Source organism: Nicotiana tabacum, chromosome 18, assembly GCF_000715075.1.
Source record: "Nicotiana tabacum cultivar K326 chromosome 18, ASM71507v2, whole genome shotgun sequence".
Taxonomy (NCBI): Eukaryota; Viridiplantae; Streptophyta; class Magnoliopsida; order Solanales; family Solanaceae; genus Nicotiana; species Nicotiana tabacum.
The window spans coordinates 120,156,007-120,179,234 of record NC_134097.1 but is presented as its reverse complement, the minus strand read 5'-3'; the positions used below and the strand labels follow the sequence as shown (position 1 = coordinate 120,179,234).

Genomic DNA, 23,228 nt, shown 5'->3' with positions numbered 1-23,228 from the left:
CATTCCAAGGCAAATAGAACCATGACCATGACATCGAATATTGCGGAATCAGTAAATGCAGCAAACAAGTACGCAAGAGACCTCCCAGTAGTGAATTTGCTTGACTTTATGACAACATTGATTCAAAAATGGAATTACACCAATCGGAAGGATGCAGTGGAATCATTTATGAAGATTGGTGCAAAGTATGAAAAAATATTGGCAGATAATACTATCTTATCACAGACGATGACGGTATGCATTTTCAAAATCATAAAAACACTGCATGTACTGTATTTTTACTTTTTTACCTTAGTGATTTCACTAAACAACTGAATATTGTTATTTAAAAAATACTATTACTTCATATAGCTAATGACTTTTCTTAATTAAAATTATACTAGGTGTTGCCATCAACTGAATTCTTACATTTAGTAATTGATGGCCAAACAAGAAATGTGGTGCGCCTACATGAAAGAAACTGCAGTTGTGGGAGGTTTCAGCTAGACGATATTCCATGTCCACATGCAATGGCAAGTTATACAAAAATTCCATATGGATTCATACAAGTATTGCTCGGATTACTACAGCATAGACTACTTGCTGAAAACATATGAGATACCAGTAAATCCATTGCCTGATGAAACAACGTGGCAAATTTCAGAACATGTCTCTTCGCAGGTGGTACTGCCACCAAAAGGAAAAATCAAACCAGGAAGACCTAAAAATAAGAGAGGCATAGGAGGCTGGGAAGGAAATACAGTTACATGTGCACTATGCGGGACAAAAGGACACAACCGGAGAACATGCCGAAATATTCCAAAGAGAGATTGATATAATGCTTCAATGTTTTTATACAACTCATATATTGTAGAATCATAGCATTTGAATAGCAAAAAATAAAATGCATTTCTTGCACTGGACATATATTTGGTATGATGATTCTTTGCGAAATTACTTTTTGGCAACAAATTTATATGGCTACTTGTATTTTCAATAAGAATCTGTTTATTTTCTATTTTAGTATATAAAAGTGGGATGCATTTACATCTAGTTGTTGCAGGAAAAAAGATGCTAAAATATATTTGTGATACCCAAGTGGTATATCTGTATACCTTATTGGTATATCTGTATACCTTATTAGTATCAAAATATGTGCAGAAATAGAAGTGGTGCACGCTTTGCAGCTCATGTCTGTATTGAACTATAACAAATTGGAAGTCATTTACATGCAGTTATTTGTGCATCATCAGGTACATTAATACAAGGTGATACCCAATGTTATATTTGTATACCTCGCTGGTATATAGTGGTATTGCACTAATATGGCTAAAACAAAATATGCGCAGAAATATAAATGGTGCACCAAATACAACGTGATACCTAAAATGCGCACACTTTGCAACTCATGTCAGTACTTACATCTAGTTGCTGCAGGAAAAAAGATGAGTCAAATATAACGTGATACCCAAATGGTATATCATTATAACTGATTGGTATATAGTTCTACTATACTAATACAGCATTTATGCTAAAACTACAGATGAACATTAAAGCTTAGACCATCATCACATTCGAAAGCAGATAATTAACTTATGTCACAACTACTTTGTATGTTGCTGGAAGTGTTCACTTCATCTACCCCTAATTTTCACTTGCTGAATCCATTAAACTTTACCCTATGGCAAAGGAATGGACCTCGGCATCCTAATAAACCAACAACTTTATGGAAGAAGCCTAAGAAAAGCCTAATAAAACAAGCTGAAATCAGAAACAAAATCAGCAAATTTTCAGCATCAAGAGACATAACTATATTGATAACCCCCATGTACTTGAAGAAATCTATTACCACATATTTTGAACCAGAATAATTAAATATGACAAAAGAAACATTAGCAGCTGGAAATATTTTATAAAGGCACAAGTTTCCTACAGTCTTGAATCAGCAGAAAGTCATTTACTACTAATAATACCATACTTCACCAAAAACTATTAAAATCCTGCAAAGTTTTCATGATACAATTAACTAAAACCAAAAAGAGACCTATACTACTTCTTGCGTTTCTTTCCACGAGTCTTTTTAGGTGCTACTGGAGCCTCAGATTCACTTGATTCGCCATGCAACTGCTTGTTCCTCCCATAGTGCCACAACAGTATACCAAACCTAGCTCGAAGACCATCCACATCAAAATTGGCAACAGGGATTGGAAGATATTCAATAATATACTCTGCAAAGCAATCAACATATACTCCACAATCTCTGAAATAAAACAAATGAATAGAATATAAAAATCAATTAGAAGTGAAAATGTTAATATGAATGAGGAAAACAAAGTAAAAAAAAAGTAGTTATTCTTACGAATTTTGCTGTGTTGGCAGATTTGTAATTAGTTCAATATCAAAAGGATCAGTCAACTTCTTTCCCATGTGCAGACCATTTTCTACTACAATGTCACTTCTTTGGTTATAAAATTCAATACTAACTAGAAATAGGGGGATCAACACAGCATAAGCTTTTGCCACTTTCTGAATAGCTTTTTTGTGCTTTCGACTACGTAGCGAGTCATATACATAAAAACATCTCTTGTGGAATGACACACACCCCAATATCCAATGCCAAATTTCTGCCAAATTAATTGGAAAAAGGACATGATCAACCTGGTGCCATGGAGTGTTGCAATGCATCCTAAATCCTTTCATGTACTCCATGATATCGTCTGATCTATCAATCAAATGATCTTGTTTCCCACCTTTTACAAATTCTGTGAAAACCCTTTGAATGATATTATTAAAAAGAGTATTTGTAGTTGTGACTTTGATTGGCATATTAATTCTATATTTCTCCTTCTTCCTAAGATAGTAGAATATAATATTCAAGTGCTGCAAAAAATAGAGGAAGAAAATATGACTGCCACTAACAATATCAATGAACTACTACAACAACAAAAATAAAAAACAGTACACATACCGAACTAGAGAGCGGCCTGCCAGAATAGTTTAAGTTATGGAAAAACGTCTTATCATCAATCTGTTCAACTTCAAAGTCAAAACAAGGCTCTAGCTTTTGATCATCAGGTAAATACACTTCCCTATTTCGTATAAAAGAAGATATGGATAAGAAATATAACAACAAACATTAAGAAAAAAATGAAAACAAAAGTACATGGAAACGAATACGCACTCTCCCAATTGCATATTTGCTTCAACAAAGTTTGAGAATGCAGTCGTAAGCTTAAAATCAACCGTCTCTGAAATGTCATTTACAAATGGAAATCTTCCTTTGATAACCTTCGAGGATCCCCCAACTGCACTAACACCAGATTGCCAATCATTCCTATATGATGACTGTTTTACAGTTGCGGGGCGCCTTTTCCGTGTTAAAACTGCAAGAGTAGTTTCAACATCTATTTGTATCTGAATAATATTTCTTGATACCGACTGATCAGGTTTAGACTTATTTACAGTACGAGTTGTCAAATCATTTCCAGATTGATTTACATTACATCTCTCTCCTTGTGTAATGGCAGCAATTAGATCAAGTTGAGAATCAGTATATTCAAAATCAGAATCCAAGTGAAGATCACCCCAGTGTCGACATGAAGCTTAAATTAGAAAATGCTAGTGAATAAATAAATATACAAAGTTAAGAAATTTAGAAAAAAAGAATGAAAAGTTATATATAGAAGACATTACCAGAAGGCAAATTCACATTACTTCCACCAACATCCACTTGACCAACACCATCAACCCGACATGCTAAACACATAAAAGCATTATCAGCATCACTACTTAAATAAAAAATAAAAACTATCAAGAACCTATCATTTACATACTAACTACAGAATTAGTAACATCAACATTGTACCCTGTGGAGCAGTATTAGACTCAATAACAACATTTGCTCGTGTCTGTACAGGGATTCCTGATGGCAGCGGAGCAGGACCTGACTTTTTAACTTCATGAGATGACTGCTTATATGTTGCTTGTTGTGTAATAGCGGTGATTTGATCAATTACAGATGCAGATAGTTCAAAGTTAGAATCCAAGCCAAAATCATGCTCATTTACGAAGGGGGCTGAAAAAAGTTTTTTAAAAAAAGAGGTTAGTCAATGCACAAATACATATAGTTAAATAAATAAAAAAATAATCAAAAATTACATATACAACATTTTACCAGAACGCAAATCATCATCCTGTTGCTTGTGCTGAAAATGAGAAACTAACAATTTTAGTCTTATGTATATTACAAGAATACTATGTGCACTAAAAGTAAAGAATGGAATAGTATCCTATAAGCATATATTGCATCTTTGAACAATATACTATAGCATTATATTATATAAAAGATGAATACCGCTGAATTTCCCTCTGGTTTCACTGACTGCCTACTAATAGCTGCAAGCACCTCCTCAAACTTGTTCTCTATAAAAAGCTTCAAAGCTTGTAACTCCTTCATTACCTCAGCATTGGTAGGTTGGGAATCACCTTCACTACTTTCAGGCATACTTTGTGTCTTTGGTAATTGAGTGCCAAAAACTTGAAAGCTATCGGGCTGGCTGGGTTGGCTGTCAGTGCACTCAACTTCAATTTCAAAGCTTAGACCACGCACATCAAATTGTTTCTTCTCATCATCAGGGGTGATGTTCTTTAGCTGCAATTATTAAGCACACTAGTTAGAAATAGAAATGATAATAAAGTATGAAAGAAAAAAGATCCATATTACCATATGATACCAATATAGTATACATGTATACCAACAAAGTATATCACTGAACTGGGATATAGTATACATAATACCAATATAGTATACATGTATACCAACAGAGTATATCACTAAATTGGGATATTGCTACAACTATGACTAAACTAGTGTACCAAAACATTAAGAGAGGCAATAAAACTATGAGAAAATTACCTGCTTGCGTTGCAAGCTACACATTTGCAAAGCAACTCGGTCATTCGGGATTTGACCCATGACTGCCCATTTCAAAATTCGTGGAAGTTTGTTGTTTCCAAGATGATCAGCAAAGTGACCATCCAAACTTGGGCAGCATTCATACAACCAAGTCTGTAAAGCCAACGGAAAGCCACCAAGTCTATAAAAAGAAGGCTTATCTTGAAACTTGTTGGAACACGAGTCAATTGTAGCTTTATAAACATCTATACCCCAGGGATAATTATTAAAATTACCAGACTCAACCAAGTCAATGTAAGACCGTGAAATAGCCTTTGTTTTGAGTTTAGAAAATAAGAAGTTGTTGACAAAATACAGAACTACTATCTTCAACGCATCATCATCCGTTTCCCATTTCTTCTTCTTAAAACAGTCTGCTAGTTGGGCAAATGTCACGGATGCAGTCCCAAAATATTTTGAAATCAACCTATTCTCTGCTATGCTCTTTATACTTGTATCACCCTTACATTTCAACCCAGTAACAAGTACAAATTCACCCAAGCCAAACTGCAACCTAGAATCATTCACTACAAACCGCATCTCATTTTTAACCTCATGATGTACTTCTCTCATAAGCAAATGGTGCATAACACGAATCTGCACAATCACTGGTGGCAGATCCAAAAAATAGCCAAAGCATGTTTTCTTAAACAGTCGAAGTTGCCGCTTTGATAAATTCGCTTTCAATTGATGAATAACATGGCAATTGGTATCCCAATCAACCTTTGGTTTATAATCTAAGTCAATAGGCACAAGGAAATCCCAACACTGCAAAACATGTTCATATAAAATAATTTTAGAAATAGAATTCACATAAAATGCAACTAAACCAACTAAAAATATCACAACTACCATACGATACCAACACGACATATAATTATACCAGCAGGGTATACGATTATACTGACTAATTTTCGGCAACTACAAATGACTATACTACTATTACATAACAGATAAGAATAAAGAGAAAAAGCAAAAAGGAATGCAGCTATAAAGTATTTTCAAGATACTGTACGATACTACTATTATTAAAGGAAAAACAAATAGCGAAGACAGCTAAAAAAAGATCCAGAAGCATATGATAGTATATAGCTATACTAACAGGGTAAATAGTTGTACGGGGTTATTCCAACAACTGTCTATAACTATAAAAACTATCACATAACACACATACACTATGTCTATAGGCACAAAACTTCTATGGGAAACATCATGCGTTCCATTGCCACTGCAACAAAACACCAGTTACGCAACAATCGGATAAAGAACATAAATGTAATATTTTAGAAGAACTATGTCAAATAGCATTGCCTCCCCCTTCCAGACTCAAGTACTATGTCAATCATGTAACTGAGTACCTGACATCTTTTTTGTAGATTACTTAGCACCAATTCAACAAATCATTTTCATTAGAAAATAAGTTAATCATGTCCTAACTTATTACTTAAGGTTAAGGGATTCTTCAGATGTTTCAAAAGGGACAATGGGTGTTATTCAGAAAACGCCCCCTACATTATCACTCTACCCCGATACCTGCCTATAATCAATGCCAATGGTGGTCACCAGCCAAGGCCGTGGGGCTTCTGCACATTGACCCCATCCACACCATGCCACCTATAAAGAAAAGCTCATCTTGCACACATAACTTACACGGTCCCATTCCTTCCATACTTGCTTCTCCCCACTACTATCAACTGGCCTAAACACTAGATCACGTACAAAATCATCTAATGCAAAGCTGAAATTCAGAAATCACACAAAACAGCTCTGGCTTCAATAAATTTGGTTGACAACAACAGCTATTGATTGACAGCACTAGTGAATCAGCGACCATTTTTTTAAACCTCAAGCAGAACATTAATTTAATCTGTCTATTTAATTCAAAAAATTAACACAACTGACTGTAACTATAATATAATACAAAAGCATAATAAGAAATCAAAAAATAACAATGTACTATACATTAAAAATCGCAAAGATCATAATTGTAAGAAAATTACCTTCTTGGGTGCGACACCAATTTTTCTCTTCTTTAACTGAGAATCATCGCTACAATCAACATCTACTGGTTGAGTCTCTGTTTCAGGCACGGATTCACGTCGGCTTCCCCCTAACTCAGAATCCTCAATAATTTTACCTTTTCCCTTATCAGTCACAGGAACATCTCCTATGACTGGTTCAGAATTTGTGTCGGGTAATGACAGGTAGGGAGTTTCATCGACTGACGCGGCATTAATATTTTTGCCTTTTCCACCCTCTAATTCTATATTTTCAGTTGTGTTTTCAACTTGACTACTGCTAGGGTTACGACTAAGTAGAGACTGAGAATCAGAAAATAAGAAAAAACTAGGCCCAGACATGACTGAGGCAACGAATTCAGCAGCTACTTATTTTGAAGAATGATATTGTCCAAAGCGCCACCATCTACGCGCACAACTCTTCCGACCCATAGAGAAAACAACAACCCATAGACATTGATTCACAAAAGTACAAAGGAAAACATAAATATTCTATGATTTTGAAAACCCACTTTCACTAAAATGTACTTTTAGAAGCAAAAAATTCACCCAAAGCAAAAATGTCACCCAAAATTAGGTACTAGACGAAGAGATAGAACGGAATCGGAAGAAAAAAATTACAACTCGAATGTGTTTCACTTTTGCGTTCTCATCGGTTGGCAATGGAGTTATGGAAAGTGTACTCTGTTAACTGATAGAGAAAGAAGGAAAACTTGGGAATAATAGGCAGAATGGGCTGGATCGAAGATAAGGGAGAGATGGGTAGATTGGGCCGGGGCCGGGTAAATAGATTGGGCCGACTAGGTAGGCAGGGTAAATAGTTTGGGGATGGGTATTAAAAGGTAAATATTTTAGGCCTAATAGGTATAAAGTGAGATTTTCTCTTTATTTAGTGCATAACTAAACTTTTTCGGAGTCCTAATTATTGTTTTGGAGTGGTTATTTGATAGCCTTTATTCCCTAGACTTAGGACCCGTTTGGCCATAGTTTTTGTCAAAATAAATTTGAGTTTTATTTGGCAAACACATGTTTGGCTATAAATTTGCCTACATTTTGGCAAAATCCCAAATCCCAAAACCAGCTCAATAGCTGGTTTTGGACCAAAATATTTATAAACACTAATAATATACGTTTTTCCAAAATAAATTTGGGAAATATTTTTTGAAAACGGATGTCCAAACACATTTTCATCTTCAAACCAAATTTCACCCTAATCAAATTTCTCAAAATAAATTTGGGAATGTATGGCCAAACGCTAACTTAGAATATGAATACTTTATTTTGATACTAGCTGATCCAAAAATAGAACCTCGTTTTTCTTTTCAGAGATAAACTACATATGACAATTTTTGTGGTCTTGATGTCATCCCCACCTTCCCCCCTCTTTACCCCTCCTCCCTAGCTCCCCGCTTTTGGTCCCCTGGTGACTCAAATTCTCAATCTTTGGGTTGGAGGTGGAGGGTGCTTACTACTTATCACTTGAGCAACCTTTTTTTGTCAATCTTAATGTCATGATTATTGAGAATTGGTAGCTTACCCAATTATAAACTTATAGAATTCGTTAATGATATTTGTATTGTATGAAAGTTTTAACTGATGCAAACCCCATACGTAACATACGGAAATGACCTCTTCGCGAATGTCATAGCTTTAAGTGCTTTAGAATTACGGATGTTTTATTTATTTATCAATAAAAAATAAATTAATGAGGATATCATATGAATATACTGCCATATTTTTTCGAGAGAAGAGATTTTGGAGACCAAAGCTGTGAGAATGTCAAAGTTATGACTTGTGAAGTAGTGTATATGGAAATATATCCATCATTTATCATGGTTGAGACCTTGTTTTTGTTAACTAAATCTGGATTATTAATATTAAAGAAGATGTATATCACACATTCATATAAGAGCTTGAAGAAACGTGAAATGGAGAGGAACTTATTCGTTTGCACTAAAAGTGTCAAAATTATAAAATTGCCACGAAACATGGCAATCGTCATAATTTTTCATGTGGGAAAGTTCTGACAGCAACAGAATGTATATATATACATTCTGTATGTTATATACAAAAATTATACAAATTTTATGCACTTTTTTGACTACCAAATATAAATAATTTCTGACGCGAGCTAAAAGTGATAATACCCCAATATAAATTGTGCGTCCTCTTTTTCTCACTGGCTTGGGATAATTTAAGAAAAGAAAATTGTTTGTGTTATAAAATAAAAGTAATGCAGTAAAATGTAAATAAAAAGAGATAGGAAGAAGGGAGAAGTGTTTTCTTCTTTCACTTTGGTGTATTTTTCCATTGCAATTATATGACCTTTTATAGGCATAAAAAGTAAAGATGATGGACATAAAGTAGGAAATTTAATCTTTAAGTTATTTACAACATGAACATCCAATCTAGCATCCAATATAATATCCAAAGTAGTATCCAATGTACAAACTATTCATAACACTCCCCCTTGGATGTCCATGTAAGATAATGTGCCTCATTAAAAACTTACAAAAAAAATATTGGGATGTACATAGTTATTTATAATATGCATTGCTTGCTGCCTCATTAAAAACCTTACCAGGAAAACTCAGTGGGACAAAACCTTGGTTAAGGAAAAGAGTGCAGCGTGTAGTTACTCCCCCTGATGAAAAATCACTTAATGTCTCGAAGACGACGCAATCCAATCTTATATATCAGCTTTTCAAATATTGAGGTTGGTAACGCCTTAGTGAACAGATCAGCCAAATTATCACTTGAACGAACTTGTTGTACATCTATTTCACCATTCTTCTGAAGATCATGAGTGAAAAAGAATTTCGGTGAAATGTGTTTTGTTCTATCTCCTTTGATATATCCTCCTTTCAATTGAGCTATGCATGCAATATTGTCTTCATACAATATTGTTGGAATATTCTCTTTCGAAGAAAGACCACATGTTTGTTGAATGTGTTGAGTTATAGATCTTAACCAAACGCATTCCCGACTTACTTCGTGAATGGCTATTATCTCTGCATGATTTGAAGAAGTAGCAACCATAGTTTGTTTTGTCGAACGCCATGATATGGATGTACCTCCACTTGTAAATAAATAGCCTATCTGAGATCGACCTTTGTGTGGATCAGACAAATATCCTGCATCTGCATAACCAATCAATGATGACTTGGATTCATTTGAATAAAATAAACCCATATCAATGGTCCCTTGGAGGTATCTGAATATATGTTTAATACTATTCCAGTGTCTTTGTGTTGGCGAAGTACTAAATCTTGCCAATAAGCTTACTGAGAAAGCTATATCTGGTCGGGAATTATTGGCAAGATACATTAATGCCCCAATTGCACTAAGATATGGTACTTCGGCACCAAGAAGCTCTTCATCATTTTCATAAGGTCGGAATGGATCTTTCTTTATATCAAGTGATCTCACAACCATCGGGGTACTCAATGGATGTGCTTTATCCATATAGAATCGCTTTAAAATCTTTTCGGTGTATGTTGATTGATGGACAAATATTCCATCTTTCATATACTCAATCTGTAGACCAAGACAAAATTTTGTCTTTCCAAGATCTTTCATTTCAAATTCTTTCTTCAAACAGTCTACTATTTTTGGAAGCTCCTTAGGAGTTCCAATGATATTTAAATCATCAACATACACGGCGATTATAACAAATTCAGATCCAGACCTTTTTATAAAGACACAAGGACAAATTGGATCATTCTTGTACCCTTCTTTCAACAGGTATTCACTCAGGCGATTGTACCACATACGACCTGATTGTTTCAATCCGTATAAAGATTTCTGAAGCTTTATTGAACAAGTTTCTCGAAAACTTTTATATGCTTCTGGCACTTTAAATCCCTTAGGTACTTTCATAAAAATTTCGTTGTCTAATGATCCATACAAATAGGCTGTAACAACATCCATTAGATGCATATCAAGTTTTTCTTGCACTGCCATATTTATGAGACACCTGAAGGTGATAGCACCCACTATATGAGAATATATCTCTATATAATCAATTCCAGGCCTTTGGGAAAACCCTTGTGCCACAAGTCGCGCTTTATATCTAACGACTTCATTTTTATCATTTTGTTTTCGCACAAAAACCCATTTATACCATACTGGCTTTATGCCTTTAGGTGTTCGAACTATAGGTCCGAAGACTTCACGTTTTCCAAGTGAAGTTAACTCTGCCTGGATAGTGTCTTTTCATTTTGGCCAATCATTTCTCTGTCTACATTCATTGACAGATTTTGGTTCAAGATCCTCATCTTGTTGCATTATTTCAACAACAACATTATAAGCAAAAATGTTATCGATAACAATATTATTTCGGTTCCATCTTTTCCCGGTTGAGACATAACTTATTGATATCTCTTCATTTTCATTATTTTCAGGTACCTGGACCTCTCCTAAGGTCTTATCATTTGTTACGTCTTGGGCTCTTCTTGAGCCACTACCTCTGTGTTATGTTCACTTTGATCACTTGCTCCTTTTCTTCTTCGAGGATTTTTATCTTTAGAACCGATTGGTCAACCACGTTTCAAGCATGGCTTAGACTTATTTGTTTTAATTAATTGTCCTGCCGGGATATCAACTCGAATTGGAGCATTAACAGCTGGAATATGTGACTTAGTCACCCTTGGTAGGTCAGTGAATGCATCTGGCAATTGATTTGCAATATTTTGTAAATGAATAATCTTTTGAACCTCTTGTTCACATTGATTTGTTCGAGGATCTAAATGAGACAGTGATAATGCATTCCAATCTATCTTCTTTTTCAGCTGCTTATTTTCTCCCCCTAATGTTGGATATACTGATTCATCAAAATGGCAATCAGAAAATCTTGCCATAAATAAATCTCCAGTCATCGACTCTAGATATTTTATAATAGAAGGAGATTCATATCCAACATATATCCCCAACCTTCTTTGAGGACCCATCTTTGTGCGTTGTGGTGGAGCAATTGGAACATATATCGCACAACCAAAGATCCTAAGATGGGAAATATTTGGCTCCTGACCAAAAGCCAATTGCAATGGGGAGACTTTATGATAACTTGTGGGTCTTATCCGCACAAGTGCTGCTTTGTGCAAAATAGCATGACCCCATACTGAAATGGGAAGTTTTGTTCTCATAAGCATTGATCTAGCGATTAATTGGAGGCGTTTGATCAATGATTCTGCTAGACCATTTTGTGTATGAACATGAGCAACCGGATGCTCAATTGTTATCCTAGTTGAAATACAATAATCATTAAAGGCTTGAGATGTAAACTCACCAACATTATCAAGACGAATTGTCTTAATTGCATAATCTGGAAATTGTGCTCTTAGCTTTATTATTTGAGCCAACAATCTCGCAAATGTCATATTGCGAGTTGATAGTAAGCACACATGTGACCATCTTGTAGATGCATCTACCAAAACCATATAATATTTGAATAGTCCACATGGAGGGTGAATGAGCCCACATATATTACCTTGTATACGTTCCAGAAATGCAGGGGATTCCATCCTAACTTTAATAGTTGATGATCTAATAAATAATTTTCCTTGAGAACATGCAGCACAAGAGAATTCCTTAAATTGAAGAATCTTCTGATTCTTCATTGCATGTCCATGTGAATTCTCAATTATTTTACGCATCATATTAGAACCAGGATGGCCCAACCGGTCATGCCAAATAATAAATTATCTTGATTAGTAAACTTCTCGTTTACTATGGCATGTGTTTCAATCCTGCTAATACTTGTGTAGTATAAGCCGGAGGAAAGAACATGTAACATTTCAAGCACATATTTCTTACCGGACATTATTGTAGTAATATAAAGATATTCAATCTTTTCATCATTTGTAGTCTCAATATGATAGCCATTTTGGCGAATATCTTTTTAACTTAATAAGTTTCTTTGAGATTTACTACAATATAGTGCTTCATCAATAGCCAAATTTGTTCCTCCTGGTAGTAATAAATTGGCTCTTCCAGAACCTTCAATTAATTTTGAACTACCGGATATTGTATTAATATTCGCTTCTTTCATTACCAAATAAGAGAAATATCTCTTATCTTTTAAAATAGTGTGTGTTGTAGCACTATCGGGAAGACATATATCATCTTTATTAATCTTGAGTCCAACTGAAGACTGGGAATTTTCATATTCTTAATAAAATATGGCTCAACTTAGCGGGAGTTAAGAATAAAATTAGAGCTTCGTGCTGATAACGTGTTATAAAATAAAAGTAATGCAGTAAAATGTAAATAAGAAGAGATAGAAAGAAGGGAGAAGTGTTTTCTTCTTTCACTTTGGTGTATTTTTCCATTGCAATTACATGACCTTTTATAGGCATAAAAAGTAAAGATGATAGACATAAAGTAGAAAATTTAATCTTTAAGTTATTCATAACATGAGCATCCAATGTATCATCCAATGTAGTATCCAAAATAGTATCCAATGTACAAACTATTCATAACAGTTTGCTCTTTTGAAAATTTAACTTTTTTTTTATCTAAGTAAATGAATTACGTTCAATATGGTTGTCCAATGTGAGAAAGCATCCGAGAGTTATTTAGTGGTCAATAAAGTATGCGATATTTTAAAGACCGGGTTCAAATCCCAATTTAATTTATTTCTTCTAATATGCCTGAGCTTTGGTGGGCAAATCGGTTATGTGGTAACCTTGTTGATAGGAGGTATAGTAGTAGTTACTCAATGAAATATTTGAGATGCGAAAACTGGCCTGAATAGTAGCAACATGAATGAAAGAATGTCAATATGATTTTTCATAAGTGGACGTGTTCGTTTGAACACAATACATGACTGTTCATGAATGGGTTTCATCTTTGATTTGTAGAAAACATGACCAGCTAATTAATATTATATTATTAATTAATTAATTAATTAATTAATTAAATCTTCTTCAAGAAAGCGAAATGTTCCTCGCAACCCCTCTATAAAAGAAGCATAATTAGCATCTTAATCACACATTATAGTTAAACTACAATCAACATGCCTATATTGGGAGAAGTACAAAGCCAAGTCTTAATAAATCAAGTACTTAACAAACACTTCCGTACACATTTTTGGTGAAGATATTGACTGGGGGGGAGGGAGGGAGCGCTTATAGGACCTCGATTTTTGCTACCAGAACCAAAGTTTAAATGGACATAATACATCTAAGGTATTAGAAATTTAGTACTCCAGTTCTTTGTTGAATCATTCCAATTAAATGGATATTAGTGAAAAATTGGTGATATGAGTGGTATGACTGATTTTTGTAACTAATAATGCTGCCGAGAGGCGAGAAGTTCGTGTAAATCAAATAACTCTATGAATTGAAAATGTGAATGCATAATTAATTAAAGAATATGAAAGGGTAGAATATTAGTACTTAAGTTGGTGTAATATCCTCAAATTATACATCATTGGCTCTTAAAAATTGTGGATGTTTTTCTTAATATATTATAAAAATGAGCTTAAAACTTTAGCTGGAACAATAAAAAAATTATTAGTGAAAAAAACTCAAAGAAAAGCAAAACGGAAAAGGGTCAATTGTGTTCCTCTGCTTTGGTTTATTGTATAAGCTAGTCCCCGTTATACTTTCCGGCTAATAAAATCCCTACTGTTAGGTAAAGTTACACCCAATCTTGTGGACTAACCCGCCCCGACCCGACCCCTAACCCGTTGGATCCCCCAACTCTAAATTAAAAGGGAACACCCGATAAACCAATGCAACCCTAAAACCACCGCTGAAAAATCAATAGCATTCAAATCTAGAGTTCTTCTGTTTTCTTCTTAAACTTTTGTGTTAGGACTGTTTAGGTCGTCGAAAAGGCGTACAATATCGGAGAATAGTTGTTCATCGAAGAAGATGTACCATTGTGGAGAAGTTGCCAATCATTTCACTTTGAAAACTCTCCTAAACCCAGGAAGGAGATTCTACAAGCACCCTAAAACTGAGGTAATTTTTCCCCCTTCCATATGTGTTAATATCTATTGTTTCAGCACTTCTTTAAATTTGTTTGCGTTTCGTTTAGAATGAGGGCTGTGGTTTTTGGCAATAGCAAGATGAAGAATTCTCCGATGCTGCGTTAATTGCAATTAACAATGTACTATTAGAAGCTGCAAATCGAGAAATTAAAATGTTGAATATAAATATGGAAGCTCTTAAAGTTGATAGAGATGGCTTGAAGGAAAGGGTTAAAGTATTAGAGGCAATGAAGAATTCTGAAGTTAAAAAAGTTATGAAATTGAAAGACAAAGTGTTGAAGATGAAGATGTTCATCATAATTTTCAGTGCCCTAATGGTTGGATTTGCTTCCTCGTTTATGAAGTGAATTACTTTGTACAATTTTGCAACTTTAATATTTTCATTTAGTATCAATGGCAACTGTTAGTTAACTGAATTTTTTTGCTAAAGTAATGTTTGTAATGTATGAATTCCAGCCATTTATCATTTCAAATGACTATTAGTAGTTCAATCTTTCCAGTAGAATGTGTTACGTTAGTAACATATGTGATGTTGGTTCCAGTAGAATGTGTTATCTTTCCATTAGAATTTGTCATTTTTCCAGTAGAATTTATCAGAGCAGGCTGCAGTTAATCTATGTACATTACCAACTGATCAAAGAAAGAAGTCACGACTGATTAAAAAGGGCTAATTAAATGCATAAATTACCAACTGATTATACACTAATTAACTGCTTAATTTACCAACTGATTGCACACTAATTAACTGTCGTAATTACCAATTGATAACTGACTAATTAAGAGAAACAACAACATAAATTACCAAATGATAAAATACCTTTAAGTGAACAAACAGAAGCAGCTTACCAAGTCTGAAGTTTGACATTTACATCAAATTAGAATAGTTGATGCTATACTATAACTGCAAAAACCTACACAACTAAGTCATAACATGACATTCTCTAAATTCACACAACCAAAAAATTACCAAGTACTGTCATAATGCAGTAATTACATACCAATTTAAACCAACACAAACTAAAATAAAGTGACATGGGACATATTGTCAAATCCCCTTTCTTGGTATTAATTTTTGGATTTTCTGTGTACGTTGCTTCTCCAACTGATCTCCAGTCATTGCAGCCTTTCCCTTCCATGTCAAGTTTGCTGGAGAGTAAGGAAGATCAGTTGGTTCACAAACACCAGTGTGATCCCCCTTGAGGCTGATTTTCCTATTTCCAATTGGCTTTAGGATCTGCTGCCTTTGATGCAATCTGGTGTCTGATTCTGATATAACCTTTGGCTATATTGCTAGGTCAGGATCATGTTTAACAGTTGGATTGACAAAGTTTGGAAGTGAGCTCACTGTTGGAGTAGGCATAAAGACAAAGTCACTGAATTGATTATTCTGAGACTTGAGGAGCATCTACGTCTTCAGCTTCTATTTGTGATTGTATCACATCTTCATCCTCACTGTGTTCATCAATCAAAGTTCTCTTCTTATTTGCTTCTTTGATGTTTCACCTACTTCAGATGATTGTTTGCCCTTTAGAGTTTTTTTCCCTTTTAGTGGCTATTTATACAAAAAAAAAAAAAATAGCAAGTTAGAGATGCATCAGTGTAAAGTATTATTTACCTTTTTGCATCCTCTTGCACTGTGGTTTGGCTCCCTACAATTTCCACAAGTCATAACTCTACCCTTCCTTGACAAACTCCACTCACCTAGCCTCTTACTTGCCTCATCTTTTTGTCTAACCCTTTTAACCTTTGGCCTCCGGCCAGCTTTACTAATTTTGGTGGTTCCATAGCTTGAGATGGTTCAATTTTCCAGAATTTCTCACCAGGAACAGGTTGTATCGTAGGCCAATAAGTTAGAAGATAGGCCTCCTTGCTATATCACCAATGAATCTCCCTCAAAGGGTCTTCCTTCAAGTGTATTGATGCCCTTATTGCATGAGGACATGAGATTCCAAAAAGGTCCCATGCCTTGCATGTGCACTTTTCACCTCCATCTTCACAATATGCTTATCTCCTTGCTCTGACACTTCATAACCATCATCACCATTAGCTTCCACCTCACATTTTTGAGCTATTTTCATAAAATTTCTATACAGTTGCAAACACTTAGAACTGTACTCATGTTTCTATAACCTCACACCCTCTTCATTCTTTCTCAACCTATTCATTACCTTGATCCTTATGTCCTCAAACATCTTAATTATGGGCTTGTACCTAGCTTCCAGAATCCAAGAATTAAAAGACTCAGTGAAATTGTTGTCCACTGATGGATTCTTGCAGACAGTATCAAAATATGCCCTACACCAACTTTGTGGAGGATACTTTAACAATGCTGTCACAGCAGCTTCATCCAGATGCCCCATACTCTTCAACTGGTCTTTGAATTCTTCATCATAGGTGGACGATGCACTCTACCAGAATAACTTCTTCAGTTCCAGCCCTCTATAATTAATGACCCAGTTTGCCTCAACATGTCTAGCACAATATCTCTGCTTTGCATCTGGAAGGACTGTTTTAATGGCCTCAAGTAATCCCTGCAAATAAGTACATAAATTAAAATAAAATATGTACATCAAAAGAATTAAAAGATAGAGAGAAAGATAATAATTGTACCTTCTGCATATCTGACATGAAGTTACTCCTTCACCCATATTCAGCTCCAATGAATTCTTCAAAAGCTCCATAAACCATGTCCGGCTTCTTTTTGTTTCTTTGTCAACTACAGCCCAAGCTATATGATAGAATTGGTTCATATTGTCTTGCCCAACAACAACCAATATTTGCCCTTTAGCCTTCCGTTTCAAGAAAGTACCATCCAATCCAATAAATGGTCTTAGTCCCTGCTTATATCCCAACTATAATGCATGGAAACAAATGTACATCTTAAGAAATTTTCTTTTGCCTTGAAGTAGTGCCTCTTTGGATAAATTTATGACAACATCAATTCCAGGATTACTATCTCTTAAAGCATTTGCATATGCTTCCAGTTTGTTGTATTCATCAGTGAAGCTACCTTCAAGCTTCTCTAGGATCATTCTTTTAGCCCTTTTACACTTTCCATGACTAGTATTAAGCTGAAATAAATCCTGCAAATCAGCCCTCATCTATTTCACCTTATACTTAGGATTATCCTTCAACTTCCTTTTGAAGTAGTGTGCTATGGTAGTATGGTCAACACTAGTGTTATCATAAGCTGGATTACATGTGTGTTCTGGATCTAATGTCTTCACCCTACAACTTTGACTACCCTTATCCTTGGATATTAGACAAACAAATGGGCATTCATCTTCACATTTATACCTCAACCTAATATTGTCACTTTTTAAAAGCTCTAACTCCTTCTAGTTAACCAATGAATACAATTTCATGAACTTTCTAGCTTCTAGTATATCCTTGAAAGACATACCCTTATGTATCTCCTTGTACTTATTAAGTTGTTCAGTAACTTCTTTTCTCTTTTTAGTTGGAAACATTTCTAACTCTTCAGAATCACATTCTACATGTTCATCCTCAGATTCATCATTAGAGTCACAACTACTACAATCAATACCAGCTAATGCTACAGTTGCATATGACTCAGTATGGTCAACAATGTTGGTGACAAGAACAAAAAACTCACATTCATCTACAACATACATATTTATGACTTTATACTCATCACAAACCAAACTTAAAAGCTGCTTAATTCCAACATCTCCTTCAATTTCATAATATTTTCCAGATGGGCCAGCAACTATTAATTGTTATACCCCAACACACATAATTTACATATATATATATATATATATATATATATATATACACACACTAAATATTTATAAAGGACAAGAGGTCAGAGTCATAACCTCTCCAATGGTGGACTAAATTCCTTGAATAGATAAGTTCATGCTCAGTGATCCAGTCACCACCATAGTTGAATACAATGTCCAAAAGAACCATCTTTAATCTACAAACATTCAGGACAGAATATATTAGACGGCAGAAACTAATACATTGAATAAATTAAAAAATATAAAAAAACAGAGACAGAAGGGTCCCCCCCCTAAATAAAAAAAACTAAGGAACAGAAACATAGAGTAACATGGTAGTGGTCCCTCTTTAATAAAAAATGTAGACCTTTACAATAAAATACTGAACATCTGTGGTCCAATGTACTATGTCACATTCTTTAGAGATATGGGGACCTAGTCCAATCGTACTCAAAACTAAAAAAAATTGAAAGCAAAAACACAACAACCTATAAAGTCAGCAACCCTAAATCGTATTCAACTTCTGTGGTAGGAAACATACCATAGAAATCACATGCATGAGAAGACAAGGCATAAAATCAACATTGGACCAAAAAAAAAAGACTAAAGTCAAAAAAGACTATAACCAAAAAAAAAAGGCTAAACCCTAACTGAAAACGCAATATTTAAGGACCACCAACAGAAATCACATGCATGAGAAGACAAGGCATAAAATATCAACTAAAACCAAATATAACAATAGAATAAAGTCACAATCCCATAAGTACACAAAACCCTAGACAACGACCAATTTTTTAAGCCATTCTAGTATGATATACTACCCGAAACAGAGATAAACACCGGTTAAGAACTAATTTTAGGATGTAAATCATACCCTTGAAAGATTATAGCCTTCAATCCCTCTGATTTTTACTAAAGCTAGAGAGAGAAGTAGGTCGAGCAACCTCTCTTTTTTGGTTTATGTTTTGTCTTTCTAAAATGAATTTGAGAGAGGGTATTAGTTTATCGGGTGTTCCCTTTCAATTTAGAGTGGGGGGATCCGACGGGTTATGGATCAGGGCGGGTTAGTCCACAAGAATGGGTGTGTTTTTAAGTCCTAATTTGCCACGTGTCCCATTCTGTCAAAAATGGGACATATGTGTAACTTTGCCTAACGGTAGAGATTTTATTAGCTAGAAAGTATAACGGGGGACTCAATAAACCAAAGCAGAGGAACACAATTGACCCTTTTCCGAAAGCAAAACATGTTCAACCATTGAAACATAAGAAATACTAGAAGAACGAAAAGAACATATTTTTTTAGTCTGTTCCAAAATAAATGACATATTTCTAAATTTGGAAATAATTTAACTTTAAACTCTTTATTTTACCTTTTATACCCTTAATGATAAACTTTTATAACCACACAAATGTTATGGCCCCACAAAATTTTTACCCCTTAAGCTTTTAAGACAACAAGTTTCAAAAGTTTTTTTTCCTTAAACTCCGTGCCGAATTAAACTAATTCATCTAAATTGAATGGGAGGGAGTAATAAATATGGACAGACACTGTTAATAGGACCCACACGGTTTTTTTAATTTTTCAAATTGGCATGCGTGACCAAGGTTTTCCGCAATAGCTGTGTCAATGGCTCTGTTCCATTAATTAACTGATGGAATTTTGGAATCTTGGAAACAGATCTCTACTGCGCTAAGAGTAACAGTGGAAAACAAAGAGATAAGAGAGTTATGGCGTATGCTGCTGTGACCTTAACTCTAGGACTGCTAATGCAATCCAATCCCTGTTTAAATCTTCCCCAAGAAAAGATTGAATCTCTTCACAGAAAAGTAAAAGAACAGATTCAATCCTTTCGCCAAAAAGTCGGTTCACTGCAAGCGCTTCTGTACAGCTTGATAACAAATTCGGTGGTCCAAAATTTTGATTTACCACACCATTCTGTACAGCTTGATAACAACATGGTTGGGCATGAAAAATGAATTAGAGGATATGAAGAGTACTCTCATGGAAACATCATCCGACGAAACACAAGTTGTGGCAATTGTAGGTATGGGGGGCATCGGCAAGACAACTTTTGCTAGAAGAATTTATGATGATCTGGAAATTAAATCACATTTTGACATTCTAGCATGGGTTACTATGTCAAAGGAATACGGTGTTAGAAAAATGCTGCTGCAGCTTCTTCATTGTATTCCATCAACCGAAGCCGTAAGCCGTGAAGCAACGGATGATGGCGAGCTAGCAGACAAATTGAAACAAAAGCTGTGGAAGCGCAGGTACCTAGTTGTCATCGACGATATATGGAGCACCAAGGCTTGGGATGATATAAGTCAATGGTTTCCAGATTCCAAAGGAAGTCATGCCCTACTTACAACAAGGTGTGGTAATGTGGCCAGTTATGCTGCATCAGGTAAGCCTCCTCATCACATGTCTCCTCTGAGTGCAAAAGAAAGTTGGGAACTATTGCAATCGAAAGTAGAGCTCTCCCCAGAATTATTGGAAGTTGGAAAGAAAATTGCAGATAATTGTCACGGAGTGCCTTTGGCTGTTACTGTAGTTGCTGGGCTTCTATCTAAATGCAACAATGCACTAGACAGATGGGAGCAAGTTGCAGAAGATGTAAAATCAGCAATATTTAAAGATCCTGGTCAACAATGTGAAAAGGTTCTTGCTTTAAGTTACTATTATCTACCTCAACACCTAAAGGGTTGCTTTCTGTATTTTGGGATTTTTTCCCAAGATGATGAGATTAACGTGACAACATTAATCAACCTATGGGTTGCAGAGGGGATTTTAAAGGAAGTTGATTATAAAAGTTTGGAAGACGTAGCTGAGGAATATTTACAAGAACTTATAGACAGAAATTGGGTTCTAGTAGGCCAGCAGAATTTTTGTGGAGATGTGGAAACATGTAGGATACATGATCTCTTGCATGAGTTATGCTTGAGACAAGCTCGAAGTGAGAACTTCCTACCTGTTATAGACGATAAACCACCATATCGAGCCTCACGTGTCCCCCAATCATTCATGCAGGTCTGCGTGATGATTGTTCGGTCAATTGGTGGTTTTCATCGCTTAAACTCTCATAGCTATGATCAAAAGGTAATTCGCACTATTGTCTATCAAGGTGAACATGCATATTATGCGCCTCGTAACAAATATCTTTTAGTAGTTGATAACGAAAGAGGGATGAGGGAAATATCAGAATTCAAGAATTCCAAAATGATCAGAGTATTGGCCTTGAGAAAATTATGCTTTCATAATGACATTCCAGCTTCATTATTTGATTTGGTGAATCTAAGGTATCTATCCTTGTCCATTGACAGTCCTAAATTTCTCCCTCTTCTCAAACTTCAAAGACTGCAAGTTTTGACTGTTGAAATAGAAAACTTTGCGAGCAATATGATACCTTTACAAATTTGGAGGATGCCACAGTTAAGGAGTGTTCACTTTATAAAAACAAGATGGCGATGTCCTCCGAATATGGCCAACGCTGAAGGGAAACAAGTAATTTTGGAACACCTACATACTCTAAGTGGTGTTGGTCCAGCATGGTGTAAAAATGAAATCTTTGCACTAATGCCTAACTTGAACAAGTTGGAGATTGTGTTAGACAGGAGTGTTGATGATCAACACCGCGATTTGTGGATAGCTATTTCATATTTACCTCTAGTTGAGACACTTAGAATTAAAGCTGGGTGGTGGGATTTTGATGAACGTTGTGTCATACTAATTATATGCCAACTTTTATATCAATAGGAATAAGTTTCACAAAGAAAGACAACAACAACAACAACAACTACCTAGTGTAATTTCACAAGCGGGGTCTGGGGAGGGTAATATGTACGCAAACCTTACCTCTACCCCGAGGGGCAGAGAGACTGTTTCTAGGAGACCCTCGGCTCAAAGAGGCAACAAGAGACACTATATTAATACTATCAATAGACTGTTGGGTATTTTGGGCTTAGGAGCGTGTCCGGATTGTGTTTTGGAGGTTTGTAGCTCATTTAGGCTTGAAATAGCAACAACAACAACAACGACCCAGTATAATCCCACACGTGGGGTTTGGGGAGGGTAATACGTACGCAGACCTTACCCCTACCCCGAAGGATAGAGAGGCTATTTCCATGAGACCCTCGACTCAAAAAAGCAATAGGAGATGATATATTAGTACCATAAAAATGCATAATAAAAATAACAACAATATATAAGAGATATGAAATACAGAATACGAAATACGAAATAGATGGCTGGTATAGTACAACTAGAAGGTAAAGCCTTGCATCAATAGACGACCAATGACATTCCTAGTCTAACTCCTAACTGGATACTCTCACTCTATTGTGCTGTAGAAATATTCACCATAAAAAACAAAGTAACAGCAATATAAGAGATATAAGAAATACGAGAAAGATGTAAGTTATTAATACACAGAAGATAAAGTCCATCATCAGTAGTAGATCAATAGCATCCTAAGACTAATTCCTAACTGGCTAGTCTCACTCTAGTGCGTTGTAAAAAAGACATTACAATTTCC

At 35.2% G+C, this 23,228-nt stretch overlaps 3 protein-coding genes and 1 long non-coding RNA gene across 4 annotated transcripts; 3 read left to right on the top strand and 1 right to left on the bottom strand.

Annotated features, from left to right (window-relative positions):
• The first annotated feature begins 21 nt into the window (after nt 1-21).
• On the top strand, nt 22-1,540 carry LOC142172668 (uncharacterized). Its single transcript, XM_075236336.1, has 4 exons — nt 22-234; nt 384-516; nt 1,141-1,232; nt 1,523-1,540. The coding sequence occupies exons 1-4, from the start codon at nt 22-24 to the stop codon at nt 1,538-1,540; spliced, it is 456 nt and encodes a 151-aa protein (XP_075092437.1).
• Nucleotides 1,541-2,028: 488 nt separating this feature from the next.
• Nucleotides 2,029-7,293, bottom strand: LOC107828877 (uncharacterized). Its single transcript, XM_075236335.1, has 12 exons — nt 6,934-7,293; nt 6,836-6,840; nt 6,584-6,671; nt 4,895-5,701; nt 4,334-4,630; nt 4,154-4,184; nt 3,845-4,054; nt 3,673-3,735; nt 3,161-3,581; nt 2,948-3,068; nt 2,339-2,859; nt 2,029-2,239 (listed from the first exon to the last, which is right to left on the bottom strand). The coding sequence occupies exons 1-12, from the start codon at nt 7,291-7,293 to the stop codon at nt 2,029-2,031; spliced, it is 3,135 nt and encodes a 1,044-aa protein (XP_075092436.1).
• A 7,194-nt stretch (nt 7,294-14,487) lies between these two features.
• LOC107830724 (uncharacterized) lies at nt 14,488-15,446 on the top strand. The gene is made up of 2 exons (XR_001658202.2): nt 14,488-14,918; nt 14,995-15,446. It is a non-coding gene; the product is annotated as an uncharacterized LOC107830724 (long non-coding RNA).
• Nucleotides 15,447-20,680: 5,234 nt separating this feature from the next.
• On the top strand, nt 20,681-22,450 carry LOC107830720 (putative late blight resistance protein homolog R1B-17). The gene has a single exon (XM_016658352.1). The coding sequence runs from the start codon at nt 20,681-20,683 to the stop codon at nt 22,448-22,450; it is 1,770 nt and encodes a 589-aa protein (XP_016513838.1).
• The last annotated feature ends 778 nt before the right edge of the window (nt 22,451-23,228 follow it).

Bases quoted from the DNA above. Each gene is read 5' to 3' on its own strand.
- LOC107830720 (XM_016658352.1), top strand. From the start codon at position 20,681: ATGAAGAGTACTCTCATGGAAACATCATCCGACGAAACACAAGTTGTG.
- LOC107828877 (XM_075236335.1), bottom strand. From the start codon at position 7,293: ATGTCTGGGCCTAGTTTTTTCTTATTTTCTGATTCTCAGTCTCTACTT. The intron at 5,702-6,583 runs GTAAGTTATGTG...CATGTTTTGCAG, and splicing joins TATGGAAGGAATGGGACCGT to TGTTGGGATTTCCTTGTGCC. The intron at 4,185-4,333 runs GTATTCATCTTT...TCTCATTTTCAG, and splicing joins AACCAGAGGGAAATTCAGCG to CACAAGCAACAGGATGATGA.
- LOC142172668 (XM_075236336.1), top strand. From the start codon at position 22: ATGACCATGACATCGAATATTGCGGAATCAGTAAATGCAGCAAACAAG. The intron at 235-383 runs GTATGCATTTTC...AAATTATACTAG, and splicing joins TCTTATCACAGACGATGACG to GTGTTGCCATCAACTGAATT. The intron at 517-1,140 runs GTTATACAAAAA...AAATATGTGCAG, and splicing joins ATGTCCACATGCAATGGCAA to AAATAGAAGTGGTGCACGCT.